At 55.4% G+C, this 18,742-nt stretch overlaps 2 protein-coding genes across 2 annotated transcripts; both read right to left on the reverse strand.

Annotated features, from left to right (window-relative positions):
• Positions 1 to 312: 312 nt before the first annotated feature.
• On the reverse strand, positions 313 to 1,505 carry LOC308553835 (beta-defensin 103A-like). The gene is made up of 2 exons (XM_081130156.1): positions 1,442 to 1,505; positions 313 to 551 (listed from the first exon to the last, which is right to left on the reverse strand). Exons 1-2 carry the CDS (start codon positions 1,497 to 1,499, stop codon positions 388 to 390), a joined length of 222 nt encoding a protein of 73 aa, XP_080986282.1. The 5' UTR covers positions 1,500 to 1,505; the 3' UTR covers positions 313 to 387.
• A 15,292-nt stretch (positions 1,506 to 16,797) lies between these two features.
• LOC308553205 (sperm-associated antigen 11A-like) lies at positions 16,798 to 18,508 on the reverse strand (the record flags this gene model as incomplete). Its single annotated transcript, XM_081128936.1, has 2 exons — positions 16,798 to 17,038; positions 18,454 to 18,508. The coding sequence occupies 2 exons, from the start codon at positions 18,506 to 18,508 to the stop codon at positions 16,806 to 16,808; spliced, it is 288 nt and encodes a 95-aa protein (XP_080985062.1). The 3' UTR covers positions 16,798 to 16,805.
• Positions 18,509 to 18,742: the final 234 nt, after the last annotated feature.

Genomic DNA, 18,742 nt, shown 5'->3' on the forward strand with positions numbered 1-18,742 from the left:
TGGGATGCACTGAGGTCCTGGAGGTAGATTTGATGGGGAGATACAGTGTCGGATGGAGGAACTGGAAAGCTCAAAGGCGTGAGTGACAAAAGCGCAAAGAGAGTATTTCAGGACAAACAAGGAGTCTGATTTCTCTGGGGTATAAAATGGACAAAAGAGGAATAACCCTTGGAAACTCAGTTCAGGCCCCCCGTGGGCTCCCCTAGAGGTCATACTTTACTTGAATTAAAGGCGAGTCATTAACTCTTTCTAAGTAGCCTATTGGGCAGCGACGACCACAATAACCAGGATTCTAAAAACACAAACTTCTGATATTTTTGGAAAAATATTTAATGTCGCGTTGCTTCTATGAAATCCCAGCAGGTGCCTCCGTCCTTCGCGACAGCCTCACGCTCTGGGGACCGGCCCCTTCCTCCGTCGGCAGCATTTCCGGCCGCCCAGGGAGCAGTTGCCTATGTGCTCCTCCTTCGGGAGGCAGCTGGTCAGCGCGCAGCGGCCACTTCTAATCCTGCAAAAATACCTCTGCACGGAGCTTATGAGTCCTGCGTTGCCTGCGAGGAGAGAACAGAATATGTGGGAAGGTTCTAGGGAGGCTTTGGGTATAAATGCAAGGTTTTTGGAAGTCTTCAGGCACACTGATTTATCTTTTTTTTTTTTTTTTTTTAATTTCTTTCTTTTTTGTTCTATGAAATCAGGAATAAACTAGAAGGTAGCACCAGGCATCCAATCAGCAAAACCTCTAAGGGCTGCAGCTCACCCATGAACCCCCGTGGCGCTGGCCAGTGTGACCACGGGGAGTGCCCGCAGGAAGGGACTTGTGGAAGGGCCGGCAGTGGTCCCCGGACCCCTCCAGTGACCAGAGACTCTGCCTCCAGCCGCTACGCTAATAAAAAGGGAGTCTGTGCTTCTGTTCTCAGATTAAATCAACCTTTCCTGTTGGTATTAAAATTTCCCCCAGTCTCATTAACAGGTATAACAGTATTTCCATAAAAAGGTGTCTTTTGGGAGCTACTTTAGCCCGTTCAGAGGGGAGGGGGTGGGGACTGGGTGAAAGCGGCGAAGGGCGTGAGAGGCACAACCTGGTGGCCACGAAGCAGCCACGAGGCAGCAAGTGCAGCTTAGGGAATATCGTCAATAGCATTTGCCATAGCTGTGGATAGTGCCTGTTGGTTCTGCAAATATCAAGGGGGGCACTTTGTAAAGCGTCTGAATGTCTCGTACACCTGAAACCAACACAAAATAAAACTGAAGACAAAAACCAAACGAAAAAAACATGGCTCGAGGAAGGTTGGGGAGCCTGCCTCCAGGCCTCGGCCTGGCCGGGGGGACATCGGGCCTGTCTCCTCGGCAGGTCTGCCGGCCCGCGGTGTCCGAGGATCGGGAAGGGCTGGCGCTGCGCCGTGCTCTCCGCCCTCTCCGCCCCCGCCCCGGCGCGTCCTACCTGGGACCGGCAGCAGGCACAGGAGCAGCAGGGCCAAGGCCAGGTAGCAGATCCTCATGGCTGCGGGCTTCCCGCGCGGACACTGCCCGGGAGACGTGCTCCTGGGCCTTATAAAGGCTCGCGGGCCGCAGGCAGAGCGAGCCGCAGCTGCAATTCCTGTCATGTCACAGTGATGACACACGACGTAGCTCCCGGTGCCTCATGCCAGTGCCTCTCACCACGCCGGCCACACCCGCTGAGCCGCAGGCTGGTCGCAAACCTGAAGGGTGAAGCAAAGTCTGGCACGAGCCTCGGGCTGTGCGATGCCCCCGGACCCCGGGCCCTGGTCCAGGGCTGGCTCCCATCTGGTTGAAGGCACAGGTGGGGGGACCCGCCTCCTCTCGGGCGCAGTCCTAGGGCATGCGGCTGGGAGCTGGCTGGCCCCCATGGGGCTGCCTCCAAGCTTCCTGCCTTCTTCCTAGCATCCTGAGTGTTCGAGGCCCCCTGGGAACACCCTCAGCCCAGCCCCCGACGGATTCAGATCTCGGTGTAAACGCGGCCGGGTCACACCCGGAGGCTGCACGGGTGCACTTGAAATTGAGATAAAACAGGATCAGCTTTTAGGTGGTGAAGAAAGGGAGGGAAAATGGGCCACCCTCATGAGCCCCTGACCCCGTGCCCCTCGGCCACCCTGTGCCCGTGGGGGGCTGTAGCTCGGGTGAGACACGGCTTAGACGTCACCACTGTCTGAAAACTGCCTCATTCATGAGTCAAGGAGGTGCCTCATCTCCCTCCATCAGAGAAGGAGAATGCAGGATGATGTATTTGATGGACTGGCATCTCCTCCCCGTGGGTGACGGTCCCCATGCAAATGAGGGGCTTAAGGAGATGCACTCGGCCCTCCGGTGACTCAGGGCGCCTGAGCACTCAGGGAAGTCCAGGAAGCAGGTGACGTCTGTTGGACACAGCCAACTGCTTTTTAAATTTTGTCAGTTATTAGACTTGAATGTTCAGGAATCCAATCGGTGGGCTATTTTGCCAATAGACAAACCGGGAGCCGAAGACGCCCTGCCTGTGCCTGGCTGTGCCCGGGCTGAGTGCAGGTACGGCCCGGCCCGCCCGCTGGGCGTGTTGGCTCAGGAGTGTGCGCTCGGGGGCCGGGGCGCCTGTCGGGCTCCGTAAGCAAACCCCGAACACCGGCTCTAGGTAGAGACAAGTTCCATGCGCTCGGGTAGGAGAGGGGCTGGGAGGGGGTGAGGTAGAAAGAGGGATGGGTTCTGGTTCTTCCTCTCAAGCAGCTCTCACGGAGCTAAGGGCAGATGGGCAGACAGTCAAATAAACCACACGGGGTGGATTTGGATATGCATCACCCTGAGGCGATGGGAAGGTAGAAGCGGTGGAATTCATGCTGAAGGGCGAATTCAGGAGGCAGGCTTAAGAAGAATCTGGAATTGTAGACACTTGGTTTTCTTAAAAAATCTCACTTTCCTCCTAACTGTGGGATTTGATACAAAGCAGATATTTTTAAATGAGGGGGGAAGTGAGCGTGGGCCGGGGCAGGCGTTGGCTGTGGGAGAGTCTGTCTTACACAGGATGGGAGGGAGAGGGAGGGTGGGTGTTGTAGGGAATTAGAGCCAGCTGCCAGCCAGGCGCAGGGCTGGCGTCATCGGAGCCTCGGGCCCCTGGTGAGGATTCACTCTCCCGCGGGAGAACCCACCTCCACGGTCATCCTTGGTCCTGCCTGCTCCTTCAAAGGCTGGGACGCGTGGCTCAGGTGACACCCCTGTTTCACAAGACCTTCTTTGGAAATAAGAGGCCCTTTTCCTTGTCAGCTAATTTGGAAGCTGGGGATTGACGATTAGACTGTGGCGCCCTCCCCGCTCACGAATCGAATTTTAAGGAGCATTTATGTATTTTAAAAATATAGAAGTTGTGCATGTTTGTGGTGAAAATTCAAACGACAGAGGAATGAGACGGTGCTCCTCCCCTCTCCTCCACCCCGAGGGCCACGGTGACTGTGGTTTGCCTTCTTTTGGGCATATTTTACCTTTTTTTTTCTTTGAATGTCAAAAATACTTGCAGCCTCTCGAGTCTTAGCAGTCCCACGTTTACTGTCGAACAATTAATTGTGCCTAGAGAGTGTGATGGCATCACAAGAGTGGGTCCCGCTCCCTGGCCCTGGGGCTCTGAGTCACTGGGTGTTGGAAGCGCAGAGCCTGCGACTCCTGTACAGAGGCCCCGGGTTTCCTCCGGCTCTGAGTGGGCGCTTGTTCGAGGTTGATGAGGCCGAGAGAAAAGAGATTCAACCTTTCTGTTCCTGTCAGTCGCACTTCCCTCTAATTTTTTAAAGGCTCTTGTTTTCGGTCAGGGGGTAGCCCAGTGTGGAGGGCAGAACGCTAGGTGCAGAGTGAGACGTGTTCCCAGTTAACCGTCAGCCCTACCACTTATTATCTGGGCTTAATGAATGTCTTTGAGTGTCTGCCCCTCAGCAATAAGCTCAGAGAGCAATACCTGTCTTACTTCGCGCACAGGGAGAGCCCTAGGAGTTAGCGATGGGAAGTTGACTTGCAAACTGCAAATTGCCACGTGACCCACGGACTGCCCGCGTGGCCTCAGCAGGAATAGCTAACGAGGCGGCTGAGCGGCTTCGAGGTGCCTTGAAGACTGTGGCCCGGGATCCCAGTGGGGGAACCCAAGGGTGCCACTCTTTATCTAACGTAGTGTGAGGGTGGCTCAGCCATTTCAGTCCTGTCATCACCAGGCAAAGATAAGCATTATCTCAGCTTTCTCTGAGGAAACCGAGGCTTAGAGAGGTTGAGTGACTTGCCCGGGGCCACCCAGGCAGTAACGGGCAACGCTCTGAGCTGCAGGGATCTACGGGCATTTCTCAGGCACCCCTGCCCTCCAGCCACCATGTGGACCGGCCACAGGGATGCGCTGGCCCAAGAAGGGGAGGCAGGAATGGGCGAGCAGCAGGGTATTTCTCTTCCTGTACTTCAGGGGCACCTTCCTTGTGCCTCCAGGTGCCACCAGAAAGCCAGTTCATTCGTGGTCCCTGCTCCCCCTGGGCAGGGCTGCCACGACCCAGCATCGCTGAGTGGCCCATGTCCCACTGGGTCCATCACCTCCTTCCCCTTTGTCCTGGGCCCTAAGGAGGGTCGTGTCCTTCTGCTGTGACATGTTCTGAGATTGACTCGCCATACTTTCGGCTTCTCGCCTCTCCTATCACCTATAAACCAGTTGTCTACATTAAATACCCCCCCCCCCCCTTGGAGATTCTCAGAAGTATTTCAGTTTCCCTTGCTGGACTTTGACTGCCTCCCAAGGCCACGCTCCAAAGCACCAGAATATTAAAGTTCTGTGAATTCTCCCCTGGCGGCGACGTCGCTGTGTTGGCAGCAGCGGGAATCAAGCCCGCTGGGCCCCGAGCAGGGCGCTCATGAATCGAGCCAGTCAGAGGAAGGCCAGCGGCACCTGATCGCGCTCGTGTGGACTCGAACGAACAGAATCAACACAATAGAAACAGGCTCGTGGATGCAGAGAACAGGCTGACGGCTGTCAGACGGGAGGGGGCTGGCGGCTGGGTGAGGAAGGTGAGGGGATTAAGCCAAAAAGAACAAACAATATGGGGTTTGCTGGAGAGAAAGGGGGTGTCGGGGGAGGTGGGAGAGGGTAAGGGGGGGTGAATAGTGTGGAAAGACTCGACTTTGGGTGGTGAGCGCAAGATGCAGTGTGTAGACGATGTTTTATTGAGCTGTACACTTGAAACCTGTGTGGCTTTATTAACCAATGTCACCCCAATAAATTCAATTAAAAAAATAACAATAATAAAAGTGGGCCACTCTGATCCAGCCAGACTCATTGACCCCCCACCACTGCCAAGGACGACAGGCTCACCCTCTCGGTTTCACGCGTGGCTCCAGCAGACTCAGCGACACTGCTTAGCTTTGGGGACGTGATTCCACGTTGATATTCTCAGCAGCTCTGCACAGGGAGGTCCCCGCAGTCCCTACTGGGGCACAGGTTCAAGTCCTCCCAAATTCCCATCCCCGACTTTCCTCCAAGCGAACACCATGTTAGCCTGGTGTTGCCTGAGGCTGTCACAGGAAGAGGTGGGGGGCACCGCGTGGTGGGGTGGGACCGTCGGGAGAGCGGAGCAGGAGCTGGGGCCTCCCGGCGGTGAGCCCCGGGCGGCACCTCCGCGCGGGGCCGGGAGGGAACCGATCGCTGTGGGCAGGCCCGTGGGCTCACTGAGTTAATATTCACGCTCCACGCAGGCTGGCGCTCAAGGGCAGGCTCTTCCACCGTGGACACACCCAGGGGTGCCTGCCGGGGAAAAGACAAAGATGTCTTCTGAACGGATGCAGCTTCTGGGGGGTATGCCCCACATTCCTCTCCGCAGCTCGGATGACTTGATGCTATTCTTTCCAAGTGAGGAAACACCAGAGGGCTGAGGGCGCAGGGCTCTACGAAAGGATGTGCGCGGGTGCACAGGGCTCTAGAAACGAGCTTTCTCACCACGTGTTTTAACTTGGGGACCCAAGGGAACAGGGACCCCTTCTCTCCAGCCCCTCCGGTCTTCATAGTTTCACCCATTCTGAGTCTTTCCCTCTCGTTTTAGAGGACGTGCTCTCTCTCGAAGGCTCTTCTCTCCATCCCCTTGGGACCCGCCTGTGTTGACCACACACCATCCCTTACCCTTCCTCTCCACGCCATTCTCTTACTCTCTCCCTCTCCACTGGCTCCTCCATGACGCTGCTCAGCTTTTTTTTTACTTATAAATAACCTGTTACTGACCCTTCTTTTCTCCTCAAACCATTTCTCCACTCTCTTCTTTCATTTATTTTCAAATTTCTCAAGAGAGGGCTCTGCACTCTCTGTACCCCTGCTCCCCCCACCAATCGCTCCTCATTTATCGCTTCCTCGCATCTGCCCGAAGACACCCACGTGTCCCCCAGTCCTTCGGTAACCTTCGCATCTCCAGTCCAGTGACTCCAGTCGTCTGACTGCAACACGTGACGTGTGGGGCTGCTTTTAATTCTGAAACCGGTCCCTCCACTTCAGGTTCCTGAAACGTCTGTCACGTCCGCTCGATGTGAGGACCTGAGGACCTGGCGGGACAAAGGACACGCAGATGGACAATATCTGGGCGCTGGGCTCTGTGCTCCACCCGTTCCCGGCCTAATGCTGGAAGAGACACGGTCGCTGGCAGGGCAACACGGAATGTGAAAGACAGACACTTTCCAGTTTTCTCTCCAGTCCTTCTCACTGTCATCTGCGGTTCATTATAGCATTTTTCTTCCCCCCTTGGCCCCTGTGCTCGTCAAAGGGGACACTTTCAGGAATTTAGCATTATCATAGCAATGATAATAATGACCATCATCGTAATAGCTGACATTAGCTGAGCACATACTATGTGCCAGGCACTGCGCTGAGCAATTTGCAGGCATGGACTTCTCTTGATTCATGCATAATTCAATACGGTGGCTACAGCTGCCCACGCTTCACAGATGAGAAGGCCAAGGCTTAGACAGGCCAGATAACGTGTCTCCTGGTCTTTTTACAAAACATTATTTTATGGTTGAAAGTATTACAGATGTGCCCTTTTCCCCCATTGATCCCCTCCCCCCCACACCTGACCCCCGAGACCTTCCCCGTACTGTTATCTGGGTCCAAGGGTTACGCATACACGCGTGTAAGTGCCACCTGGTCGTCATTGCGTACGAGCTGTTTACTCCTGGCCCTTTCTTTGCCGAGCATAATCCTTGGGATGTGGATCATCCTGCCTCTGTGAGGATGGCTTCTATTATCATCACTAGTCTGGGACACATTTCCGATTTTCCTGACTGATCCTTACATCCACTTGAAGGTCATTACCGTCTTGATAGTATCTATCACCTCTCCTTACCTCCGTGGGTGACCGAGACTTCCCTCTGTCTGTAAACATCACTGTCACTTTCTAATTGTTTGATAACAGAGTCTGGAAACTGATTTTTCTCTTGTCCTAATTGCTCGAATGCAACCAACCACTCAAGGCATTTGGCCAACTCTTTCTACACACTGGTTTGCACAACCCACAGAGCCCAGCCCAGTGCCAGCTCCTCATGATCCAGGTCACCCCAGTTGAAAGTGATCGCTCCCTACTCTGCATTTATGCAGAATATGTTTTGTTTCAGACTCGGAGCTGTTGCCAAACTCAGTAGTGAATGAATATCACACACTATCACTGTTGGTATTTCTTTTTTTCTTTAAAACAAAATTCTTTTTTTAATATGTCTTTATTGATTTCAGAGAGAGGAAGGGAGAGGGAGAGAGAGAAACATCAATGATGAGAGAGTCATTGACCGGCTGCCTCCTGCACACCCCTGACTGGGGATCGAGCCCACAACCCGGGCATGTGCCCTGACCGGGCATCGAACCACGATCTCCTGGATCCTAGGTCGATGCGCAACTGCTGAGCTACGCCGGCCGGGCTGGTGAGCATTTCCTATCGCCTTTAATAGATGTTGTCTTTTCGCTTGTGTCTTTGTGTTATGAGGAAATAGATACTCAAGTCCTGTATTGCGTTCATCCTTTGAGGAGCTGAAAATCAGTTTCAAACTAGGAAACTTAGCAACAAATATCATGAAGGAGGAATAACCCCGGACTTAGGATAGAGAAGGAACACCAGCGGGTAATGCACAGTCAACAAAGGATTTAGGGCAGGAGAACAGTCCGAACAAATTTAAGTTTTAGCAAAAAAGTCACAGCAAATGTAATATGAAGGATGGGTTAGAGGGTTGTGAGGCTCGAGGCCAGGAGACCAAGAGCCGAACTGAAGGTCGTTATGTTTCCAGTGTCAATGCGATAAAGAGAGAGACTTGAGGGCTGGAGCCACCTGGGAGGTAGAACCAAAAGTTGATATGACAGAAAAAGGAATGAAATCTCACCATTGTGACAACACGGATGGGCCTAGAGCGTGTTATGCTGAGTGGAATAAGTCAGACAGAGAAAGACAAATGCCGTATGCGTCCACTGATATGTGGAATGTAAAAAAACCAAAGTAAATGAACAAACAAAAGAGAAACGGACTCACAGACACGGAGCAGACTGAGGGTTGCCAGATGGGCGCGGGTGGGGAGGTGGGTGGAGAGGGGGAGGGATAGGAAGTGCCCACTGGCAGCTATAAAGTAGTGACGGGTGTAAAGTACAGCACAGGGAATATAGTCAGTCATTTGATGACAAAGCCATTGATCGGCTGCCGCCTCAAACCCAGCTGTGCAGGTGCCGGGTGGCCTTGGCCTGCTGGCCCCGGCGTCCGTTTGTGAGGTGACGAGCGTGTGGGCAGCTCCGGGGGCCTCCAGGGACCGTTGCCTGCTCATGTTCGGACTTGTGTGGAGCCCCCGCTTCCCTGCGGGCTGGCCTCACGGACTCACTTCCAACAAATGAAATACGGCAGAAAGGATGGCTACCGCTCTGAGATTAGGCTGTAGAAAGGCTGTGGGTTCAATCTCGGGTGTCCTCTTGCTCTCTCATCTGCTCAATGATGGAAACCAGCGGCCATGAGTAGAGTTGCCCCGTGGGAGAGCCATGTGGCAAGGGGCCGAGGGAGACTTCTGGCTCACAGCCAGTGAGGGCCGAGACCCTCACTCTAATGGCCAGTGAGGGACCGAGACCCTCATTCTAACGGCCAGTGAGGGACCGAGACCCTCACTCTAACGGCCAGTGAGGGACCGAGACCCTCATTCTAACGGCCAGTGAGGGACCGAGACCCTCACTCTAACGGCCAGTGAGGGACCGAGACCCTCACTCTAATGGCCAGTGAGGGCCGAGACCCTCATTCTAACAGCCAGTGAGGGACCGAGACCCTCACTCTAACGGCCAGTGAGGGACCGAGACCCTCATTCTAACGGCCAGTGAGGGACCGAGACCCTCACTCTAACGGCCAGTGAGGGACCGAGACCCTCATTCTAACGGCCAGTGAGGGACCGAGACCCTGACTCTAACGGTCATTGAGGGACCGAGACCCTCACTCTAACGGCCAGTGAGGGACCGAGACCCTCACTCTAACGGTCATTGAGGGACCGAGACCCTCACTCTAACGGCCAGTGAGGGACCGAGACCCTCACTCTAACGGCCAGTGAGGGACCGAGACCCTCACTCTAACGGCCAGTGAGGGACCGAGACCCTCACTCTAACGGTCATTGAGGGACCGAGACCCTCACTCTAACGGTCATTGAGGGACCGAGACCCTCACTCTAACAGCCAGTGAGGGACCGAGACCCTCACTCTAACGGTCATTGAGGGACCGAGACCCTCACTCTAACGGTCATGGAGGGACCGAGACCCTCACTCTAACGGTCATGGAGGGACCGAGACCCTCACTCTAACGGCCAGTGAGGGACCGAGACCCTCACTCTAACAGCCAGTGAGGGACCGAGACCCTCACTCTAACGGTCATTGAGGGACCGAGACCCTCACTCTAACGGTCATTGAGGGACCGAGACCCTCACTCTAACGGTCATGGAGGGACCGAGACCCTCACTCTAACGGTCATGGAGGGACTGAGACCCTCACTCTAACGGCCAGTGAGGGACCGAGACCCTCACTCTAACGGTCATGGAGGGACCGAGACCCTCACTCTAACGGTCATGGAGGGACCGAGACCTTCACTCTAACGGCCAGTGAGGGGCTCACTCCTGCCGCCAACCCGTGAGTGAGTTTAGAGAAGTGGACCCTAGAGCCTCAGCTGTGGTCAGCAGCGTGACTCCGACTCCGCGAGCCCTCCGTCCGGAAGCCCCAGCTGAGTCGCGCAGGGGCTTCCCACAGAAACAGGTCACCAATGCTTGTTGTTTTCGGCCACTAATTTGGGATCATTTGTGAGGCAGGGATGGGTAACGGCTACCGTGAGATGCAGCACAGACAGCATTCTGCAAGGGGCTAGCAGACCCGTGGGACAAGTTTGCCGTGTGAATTTGGGTTCGCTGTTGACCCATCCGGGCTCTCCGTCTCCTCGGCGCCTGTGAAGGGACAGGAATCACGGGTGTCAGAGCTGACTGCGGGTCTAACCCCCGTAGTCCATTAAGCGAGTCACACTGGTTCCACCCCTAAACCACAGACACAAACTGGAAGCCTGTGGGTGGAGTGTAGCCCCCAACTTACTGCCATAATAATCGCCAACATTTAGGGGGCTGAAGATGCTGCATAAAAGTCCACATGTCTGGCTTCTTCAGAAAAATGCGAAGACGGCAGTGCGAGGCCCGCATTCCTCCGTGCTAACGCCGATCTCAGGCCTCCCCGCGGACCCCGCGCGCCCGATGCCCGGCCCACTCACGTTTCGCTGGCCTGTCTCACTTCTGCGGGATGCCTGGCTCCCCTGGGCTCCAGGGAGCGGTTTAAGTTATACTTGACCTTGCTTTTGGATCTTCCCTAAAACAGACCAAGGGTGTTGTTCTCTTACCTTCTGGACATGGCCTTTTGGGGGCTCCATCTGCCCTTGAGAAATGCTGGCTGTGCCATAGAACTTCACCCTCACATCCTTCCCAGGGACCTCAGGGGAGCCCAGTCCGGAGCCGGGCCGGAGGCGCACCTGGTTTTCCGCGGGGCCTGTGTTCTCCTCTGTCGCTTCCACACGCCTAGAAGGCCCGGTCGCTCCCCTCTGCACTCACCGCAGACACCGGCCTGCAGGCTCTGCAGAACCACCGCCATCTTCTCAGCGAGAGAGAACCACAGCATGTGCCAAATCGTTTCTCTTAGTTTCCACCTGTCTTGAGTTGTGTCTTTTCCATCGCCACCTTCCAGCATCTGTGTATTTTCCCGTCTCTCTCCCGTTTCTGTGGATTGAGCTCCGTCCTCTGTCTGTCTTGCTGTCTGTCTCTGCTCTGTGTTCCTGTGTCTGTCATTACCTGTCTCTTACTGTGTCCTGTTTTTGTCATGGTATGTGTGTGTGTGTTTGCGTGCACGCCCGCTGCCTGGGGGGGGGGGTCTCTACTGTTTTTCCTGAGGAGGTTGCCGTGGCCTTGGGGTCCCGAAGGGCTGCAGTGTTTCCAGGTTGCTGCCTCCCTCTGCAGCCAGGGGGGCTTCCTGGAGGGGATCTCCCTCCTCCGGCCATGCAGGTGCCCCCAGGTTGCTGTGGGGAAGCGCGAGCAGATCGAACAACCCTACTTCTGCACCAGCCACACAGCTCTGCAGCGACAGGAAGGCTCGTGGGAAATAAGGTGAGAGGCAGGAGCCCGCCCTCCTTTCCTAGGGAGAGAAGAGTCGCCGAGGGGTTGTCCCCTTGCCCAGGACTGAGCATTCTCGGATCCCGGGGGGGCAGACAGAGGTGCTGAGTGTCCTTTCCGTGTGAGGAACTGCGACCACACGGACCTGGTCAAAGCCACCATTTCCTGGGGAGTTGGTTCACGCTTTTAAATGACTATTTTCAGCTCTGTTATGTGTGGCAACTGAATCCCAAGATTTCAAGGGCTCCTCAAGGTCACGTAATACAACGCCTCACGCGACGGCCGAATCCGGCCTCTTCTCCGGCGCTCTGGTGTTGGGGACTCGCCGTTGCCAAAGGGACCCCATCCCGCTTCAGCTGCCGTGATCACCATCTGAGCTTTCTCCACACTGAGCCAAAACTGGGGTCCCCGAAGCTGGTTTCATGTTCGTCTTCTCCATTCCTGGTTCTCAAACCCCTCCTTTCTCTTTTCCTATTGCGTACACTGTGCCCTTATTTTATGTTTTGATTTAACTTTCCTCAGCTTGACGGAGGCACAGTGACCAAACGCTAAGACACTAAAATTGCAGGTCGTGCTGATTCCCTACACATACGCGTCCGTGGTGAAGGATGCCCCGTCTAGGTGCCCACACGCCCATCTCCTCGCAGCTTTATTTTATTTATTTATTTATTTATTTATTTATTTATTTATTTATTTATGTTTTTGGTGCTAATCTTCCTTTTTTGTTTTCTAACCTTGAACACAAATTTCAAACTTGTCTCAAGTGACCCAGCTTCACTGAGGCAGCTTTACAAACACAGACAGGGACCCGCACAGACCCACCCAAGTCCACCAGACCCCTGCAAGGGGGGCCTTGGGCATAATATGCAATTCTTTTTTTTTTTAATCTTTACTGTTGCGGGTATTACAGATGTCTCCCCTTTCCCTCCTTGCCTCCCACCACCAGTTCCTTCCCACCCAGGCCTTCCCCACACTACCGGCTGCATCCATGGGCTAGGCATATACGCATATAAGTTCTCTGGTTAATCTCTCCCGGCCTCCCCTGCCCCTTCCCCCTGGGTTTCCTCAGCCTCTTTCATGTTTCCGTATCTCTTTTTATTTTATTTATAACATGCGATTCTGCAAAGCTGTGAGGGTGGCACTGAGAACCACAGGGCTGGAGGAAGCCGATTTCCCACAAGGGAAGACACCTGGCAGGGACATAAACCTCGCCAGGTGGCTGGTCACCAGCTGGGCGCCTCTGGGCTCCTCCCCATAGCAACAGGGTGACAGCAAAGTGAAACGTGCAGCTTTTCCGGTTCCTCTGGCCATGCTCACCTGCTCACCTGCTCACCTGGGATGCACCGCGCCCAGCACCGGGCGCCACACCTGAACATTCAGTTTCGTGAGTCACCGTGACTCTTGGCTGTCAGCTGCTCAGGCGGACAGATGCCAGGCGACCCCGGGGAAAGGCCCCTGCTCGGGCTTACCTGCCCTGGTCACGGTGGGACCTTGCTTCCTGGAGCCCCACGGGCCCCCCCCGCCCCCCGCCCCCCACCCGCTCTCCCAGGCCTTCCCGCATCTTCCCTGCTTTGCTCACATGGAGGGAAGACACGTGAGTCTTGTGCAAGGAACTGGACGGATGGCTCATCACTAAAGGAACAGGATGCTGGGGCTCAGTGGGGCAGGACGGCTTCCTTCCAGCACCCTGTCAGCTCTAACTTCCGGCCTCCAGGTGCTGGCACCCACCCTGGACCGGCCACGGAGGACCTCGCTGGGAGCCTGTCCTCCCTCCCCTTCCCTGCCCCACTAGCCAGCCCATCCTGCCCCAGAGCTGAGCAGCCGGGGTTCCCGAGCCCTCTCCCCATCCTGGTAGGGCTGGTCTGGGTCACCCACCCGGACGCCACCCACTGGGCGTGCTCTTAACTTCCTGCATTTCTTCCTCCCTTCCTTCCTTCATTTTCCCTCCCCCCCCCCCCCCCCCCCCCCCGTTTCCCTCCACAGACGTGCAGCAGACATAGAACTAAATGGTCAAGGAGAAGTGATGCGCCCGAGACAGGCTCTGGGCTGTGAGGGAGGCAAGTGCGGGTTCCGAGTGGAGGGGGTTCGAGCCCCTGGGAGTGCAGGGAGGGGAATGCCTGTCGTTTCTGGTTGCTCCCTGAGTCAGCTCAGAAGAGGAAGTTCTGAGGGGCACTAATCATACTTGTCTTGGGACAAGTCACTACGGGGAGGATGCAGACTTGCCCAGCCCTAACCCCACCCCACAGCCTGGCCCCTGCCTCCGCCGGCTGCCTGGGCCCCAGACCACCCCCAGGAACAGCCCAGCCCATCCTCAGTGGGTGGAAGGAGGGTCCCTGCTCCCAGGGCCACGTCCTCCAGGAGAAGAGGCACAGTCCTGGGTCGGCCAGCACCCCCTCCCCACCAAGAGCTGGAGGTGTCTCAGCAAGGGCAGGCAGGTGGATCCCTGTGGGGCGCAGACCTGGGACCCCAGGTCAGGATGCAGGGGACACAGACATTGCTTTCTACTCATACGCCTGCTTGCAATCCTGTCCCAGCTTCTCCTATGCATCCCTTGGGAAGCGTCCAGGAGCAGAGCGAGGGGCAGACCTGAGTAGCACCCGTGGGTCCTGCTCCCAGGCAGCTGCGTGTCTGCTGCCTGGAGCCCCCTCCCCACAGCTGAGGGTCCTCAGCGATGGGCCCCTGGGGCATCCAAACTCCAGAAGGCGGCAGGGGCAGGAGGCAGGCCTGCTGGGCTTCATTGCCCACCGCTCTGCCCCTGGTCTGGCACCTCTCCCGAGTGAGAAGAGATGCACAGAGATGCTTTAACGTGCAGCCCTGACCTGTGACGACTCTGTCGCTGTCCATCTGTACTTCTCAACGCCCCCCCCTTTTCTTTCCTTCCACGGGACCCCCCACTCATGAGCGCATTATCACAACCGGTGGGAGGCTCGGAGGTGGCAGCGCGCCCTCTGCTGGTCACTGGAGGGGTCGTCGGGCTGCCTGCGGCCAAGGTCGTTTCTGGCTTGGAAAGGGGTCAGCACCCGGGGCACCCCGTTCTCTTGGAACCACAGCGGGACTTCTTAGGACCCCGTTGTCCTCCACGCTTTTAACAAGGGAAACGGGTGCCGTGCGGAGGAAGTAACCTGTCCTGTATTTCAGAGAGGAGAGCACGGACCTCAGGCCCGGGGCCGCCAGCGTTGCAGGTGCCTCTTTGCTACCACATGGGACTGGGTGTGCCGGTACTCCCCGGGGTGTGGGGGGTGTGGGGAGACTGCCACCAGGAAGGCCAGGCCGGGCCCGATTTCCACTAAAGCAGGTTTCCACTAGGAAAAGGTGAACGGTGCAGTGCAGAGCCGTTGCAGACCCCCTGCTGGTGGGTTCTGGGCTCAGCCCGGGGTCCCAGGCGGCTGTCACCTGCCATCGCCATGGAGGAAGGAGGCCATGGGGTCCCTCTCCTTGCTGTGCCCCATGGAGATCCCCCCAAGGGCCACTGATGCGGCCCTGAGCCTGCACCCACAGCCTGGCGAGCTGCGATGGGGCCCAGATGACAGGACCAGCGACCTCATTTCGTTTGGGGGAGATGAGGCCAAGAGAAGGGACTGGCTGGCCAACAGCAGGTGCTCAGTGGGAAACGTGGAGCCCGACCTGTTTCCCAGAGTCTGGGCACTGGCCCGCCCCCTATTGTTTATGTTTTTTGGTTTTTTTAAACTCTGGTGGCCGGGTGTGTGGGACGTGGAGTGAGGGACTCTGGGCACAGTCTGCCTGTCCCGAAGCATGAGATTTGGTTTCACTCGGGAGCAGGCGCTCACCCAGGTCTGGCGCGGGGCCCCTGCCCTCCGAGGGGGCAGGAGAGGCTCCACGGAGCTGCCTGTGGTTAGGAGGCCTCTGCTCCGTGAAACCCCACGGTTTGTCTGATATATTCAGAAAATGAAAACCAGGAGTGAGTGTAGACGAGCTGGGAGAGGCCTCGGGCGTTACTCCAACATTCACTGAGCTTGAGCTGAGACGGGGGCGCCGGCCAGAGGTCTGCTTCCAGGTGACTCTGGAGGCGACTCCGCTTATCACGAGCAGCTGGATTCGGACGGTGGAGGGAAATGTTGAGACGAGGTATCTTATCAGGTGTCAGTGTGGAAAAAAGGCTGGGCACGTGGCCTCCTGCTCAGCGCATTTGGTTTTATTGTCTTTTTACACTTACCTGCCGTTCATCTTCACTGCTCTTGGGGTGATGGCTTAAAGAGTTGGTATGAACGTGTTTGAGCAGCTCCAGAGAAAAGCAGAGGGGGGCCGGGCGCTCAGGGCAGTGTGTGTGCGGGCGAAGAGCCGTAGGACCTCCCATGTGGGATGTAAAACTGAAACTCGGGGCGCAGACAGCACTGTGGTGGTTGCCAGAGGGGAGGGGGTGGGGGTGAAAGGGGCCTAATATATGGTGACCGGAGAAGATTTGACTTTGGGTGGTGGTCACGCAGTGCAAGGTACAGATCTGGTAACCTAGAAACCCACACCTGAAACCTACATGATCCTATGAACCAGTGTGGCCCCAATAAATTTAATAAAAAGATTTTAAAAAAGAAAGCTCAGGGGCTGGTATGAACAAGAGCCCTACCTTGCTTTACTTGCTCAGAAGTATGTTCTCTAGAGGCAAGTGGAACAACAAGCCCTTGACCAGGAGGCATGCGAGGAATCCCACTTATGAATGCTGAAGGGGCTTAACCTCCTGACTTCAGTCCTACAATGGATTGTCTGTTAACCGGGTGAGGTTACTAAGAGTAAGTGTTTGAAAACAATAAAACCTTATGAATGTGTGACCTTCTGGGGTAATTACCGGAGGCGCCAGGGGAAGGAGGCAGAGTTCCCTGTGGCCTGGGAACAGGTAGGATGAGGCTGGGGTTACTGGGTGTGAGGAGACGTCGCTCAGTGGACCAGGAGCGAGTGGGTTGGCTGCAATTCTGTCTCTCTGAGGATGAGATGGTTTAGACCTTGGTTTCTAGTCCACCCCTATCTGTGGGTAGATAAGAGACCCCCCGCCCCCCGGGAAACAGGGAAAGGAAGCAGAATGTTCCAAAATTCTGAAACCCTTTAAAAAAACACTAAAAAAGGCAAAGTGAGCAAGCTCTTAGGGAGATCCTTTCATCAGACCTTCTCCCTTGGGGCCAGACTCATTCAACAAAGGTTTATTGAGCACCTACTATAAGCCACACATTTCTCTAAGCCTTTGGGGTACTTGAAGTTCCTGGGTGCTTTCCAGCAGCTTCCATCTCAGCTCTGTCGTTCTTCGCTGGCCAGTTGTGCCTCTCTTCCTCGACACTGGATACGCAGCACCGATTCCAAGGGTCGGAGCAGATTTCAGCCTTTCTCTCACCGGAATGGCAGAAAAAAAGCCTGCAGGTTCCATGCTGCATAAGGCAGATGACATTTCGAATTCCGGGCGGAATATCGCCTATCGATACAATAGGATGACATTGATATTCCCTTTGCCCAGAGGACGAAGGTGGAGCCCAGCGGCAGCCGGGCTCCGTGAGGTGACTATGTTCTCAGTGTTGACTTTCTGTGGACAAGGCCCAGGTGCCCGGGGCTCGGTTCCCCAGCTTTGAAACAGGACAGGAGTCTACGCCTCAGGGTGCTGCCCGGAGCTGCTTATTTTATTCCACGTCTTTATGGTCTGACTGGGTCCTCGAGCTCCCTGGGGACGGGTGTGAGCTGCTGCATTAGGGAAACAGTTTCGGGGAGCAGAGCGGGAGAATGGACGGGTGCATCTGGGTCTCCAGGGGAATTGGAAATAGTTCAGCTGGTGGCCCAATTTTTATTTTTATATCCTACAGCGAAAGGCATAAAGTAAAACCTCTCTCCGCACCCTAACCTGTGGACGTGTAGGTCGGGCACAAGCACCTTCTGTCCCCATCAGGAAAATATTTCATATTTTTCACAAGAAAAAAATTGTAGCTATGTGAGGTGATGGATGTTAACTAGACTTGTGAGGTTAATATTTTGCAATGTACACAAATATCAAACCATTATGTTGTACACCTGGAACTATCATAATGTTATAGGTCAATTATACCTCAATAAAAAAACCAAAAAACCACATTTGTCTTTTGGGAACAAGAGAATTGAAAGAAAGGCCTTGTGTCAGGTCTGCAAATGCCAACTATTGTGACTAAAAAAAAACTTAACTAAAAAGCCACCAACTCCCCTGCAGTGTTGGTCTTGCATGGTTTAAAAACCTTGCCCAATGTCTCAGCAACAGAGGAGGCCACGGCTCAGATTCTGCATGAGTTTAGCTCTGTGGAGCTTTGGGGGGGGGGGGGCAGTGAAGCAAAGAGAGGGCCCCGTGTCTAATGAAGGCGGAGGGGCCACAGCCTAGGTACCTGGAGATGCGGACTCTAGTCTTACTTGTTGCAATAATGAGCTATTTCTCCTTGGACAATTCATTTCACTGGCCCTGCCTCAGTTTTCTCATCTGTCAAATGGGCTCTGCGTGACTGACAACAGGTCTGTAACTGTGGACCCCACAACAGAATGTGTCTCAGAGGCGGTTTCCTCTCCCTGGAGAGAGTGGAGCTGTCCCAGGAGGTCCTCAGTCCCTTCGGCCTGCCCTTGCCTTGCAGACTTCTCACCCTGCATGGAGCACTCCTGTTTGTACCAGAGCGGAGATCCCTGCGCCTCTCCACTGACCCTGCGTTTGTATTTTTAACACCCTGCACAGGGATATGACAATGGCCAAGACCTGAGCCTGAGGGGTCCCCCTGCACCCTAAGAGCACACAGACACACAGCCCCGAGGGGCCACCTGTCAGTGAATTCCTGCACCCCCCCAGCCTCCCATTCCCCCCCCAGCCCCCCGTCGCTCCGTTACCCGAGCTCATTGGGACCAAGCAGTGGAGAACAGCCAAGAGGAAGAGGACCTTCATGTGCCCCGGCTCCCTGGCTTGCCCGGCCCTCCTGGGCAGAAACGCAAATCTGACAACGGGCGCAGTGGAGTGGAGAGCAGGCGGCACAAGAGTGGCACATTTATAGGGTTTGGGGACACTAATCAGCCTTGGGAACATTTATCTGGTCTACTGAGTAAGGCTGTGGGCAGAAGGTTCTGGATGCTCTTCTGTCTAAAAATAAACAGGTTTCTGTGTTCAGAGGAGGGGGGCTTG

This window comes from Miniopterus schreibersii (assembly GCF_964146895.1).
Source record: "Miniopterus schreibersii genome assembly, chromosome: 2".
Lineage (NCBI taxonomy): Eukaryota > Metazoa > Chordata > Mammalia > Chiroptera > Miniopteridae > Miniopterus > Miniopterus schreibersii.

Excerpts from the sequence above, each read along its gene's own strand:
- LOC308553835 (XM_081130156.1), bottom strand. The coding sequence starts at position 1,499 with ATGAGGATCTGCTACCTGGCCTTGGCCCTGCTGCTCCTGTGCCTGCTG. Across the intron at positions 552-1,441 it reads GTGCCTGCTGCCGGTCCCAG|GCAACGCAGGACTCATAAGC; the intron begins GTAGGACGCGCC and ends CTCTCCTCGCAG.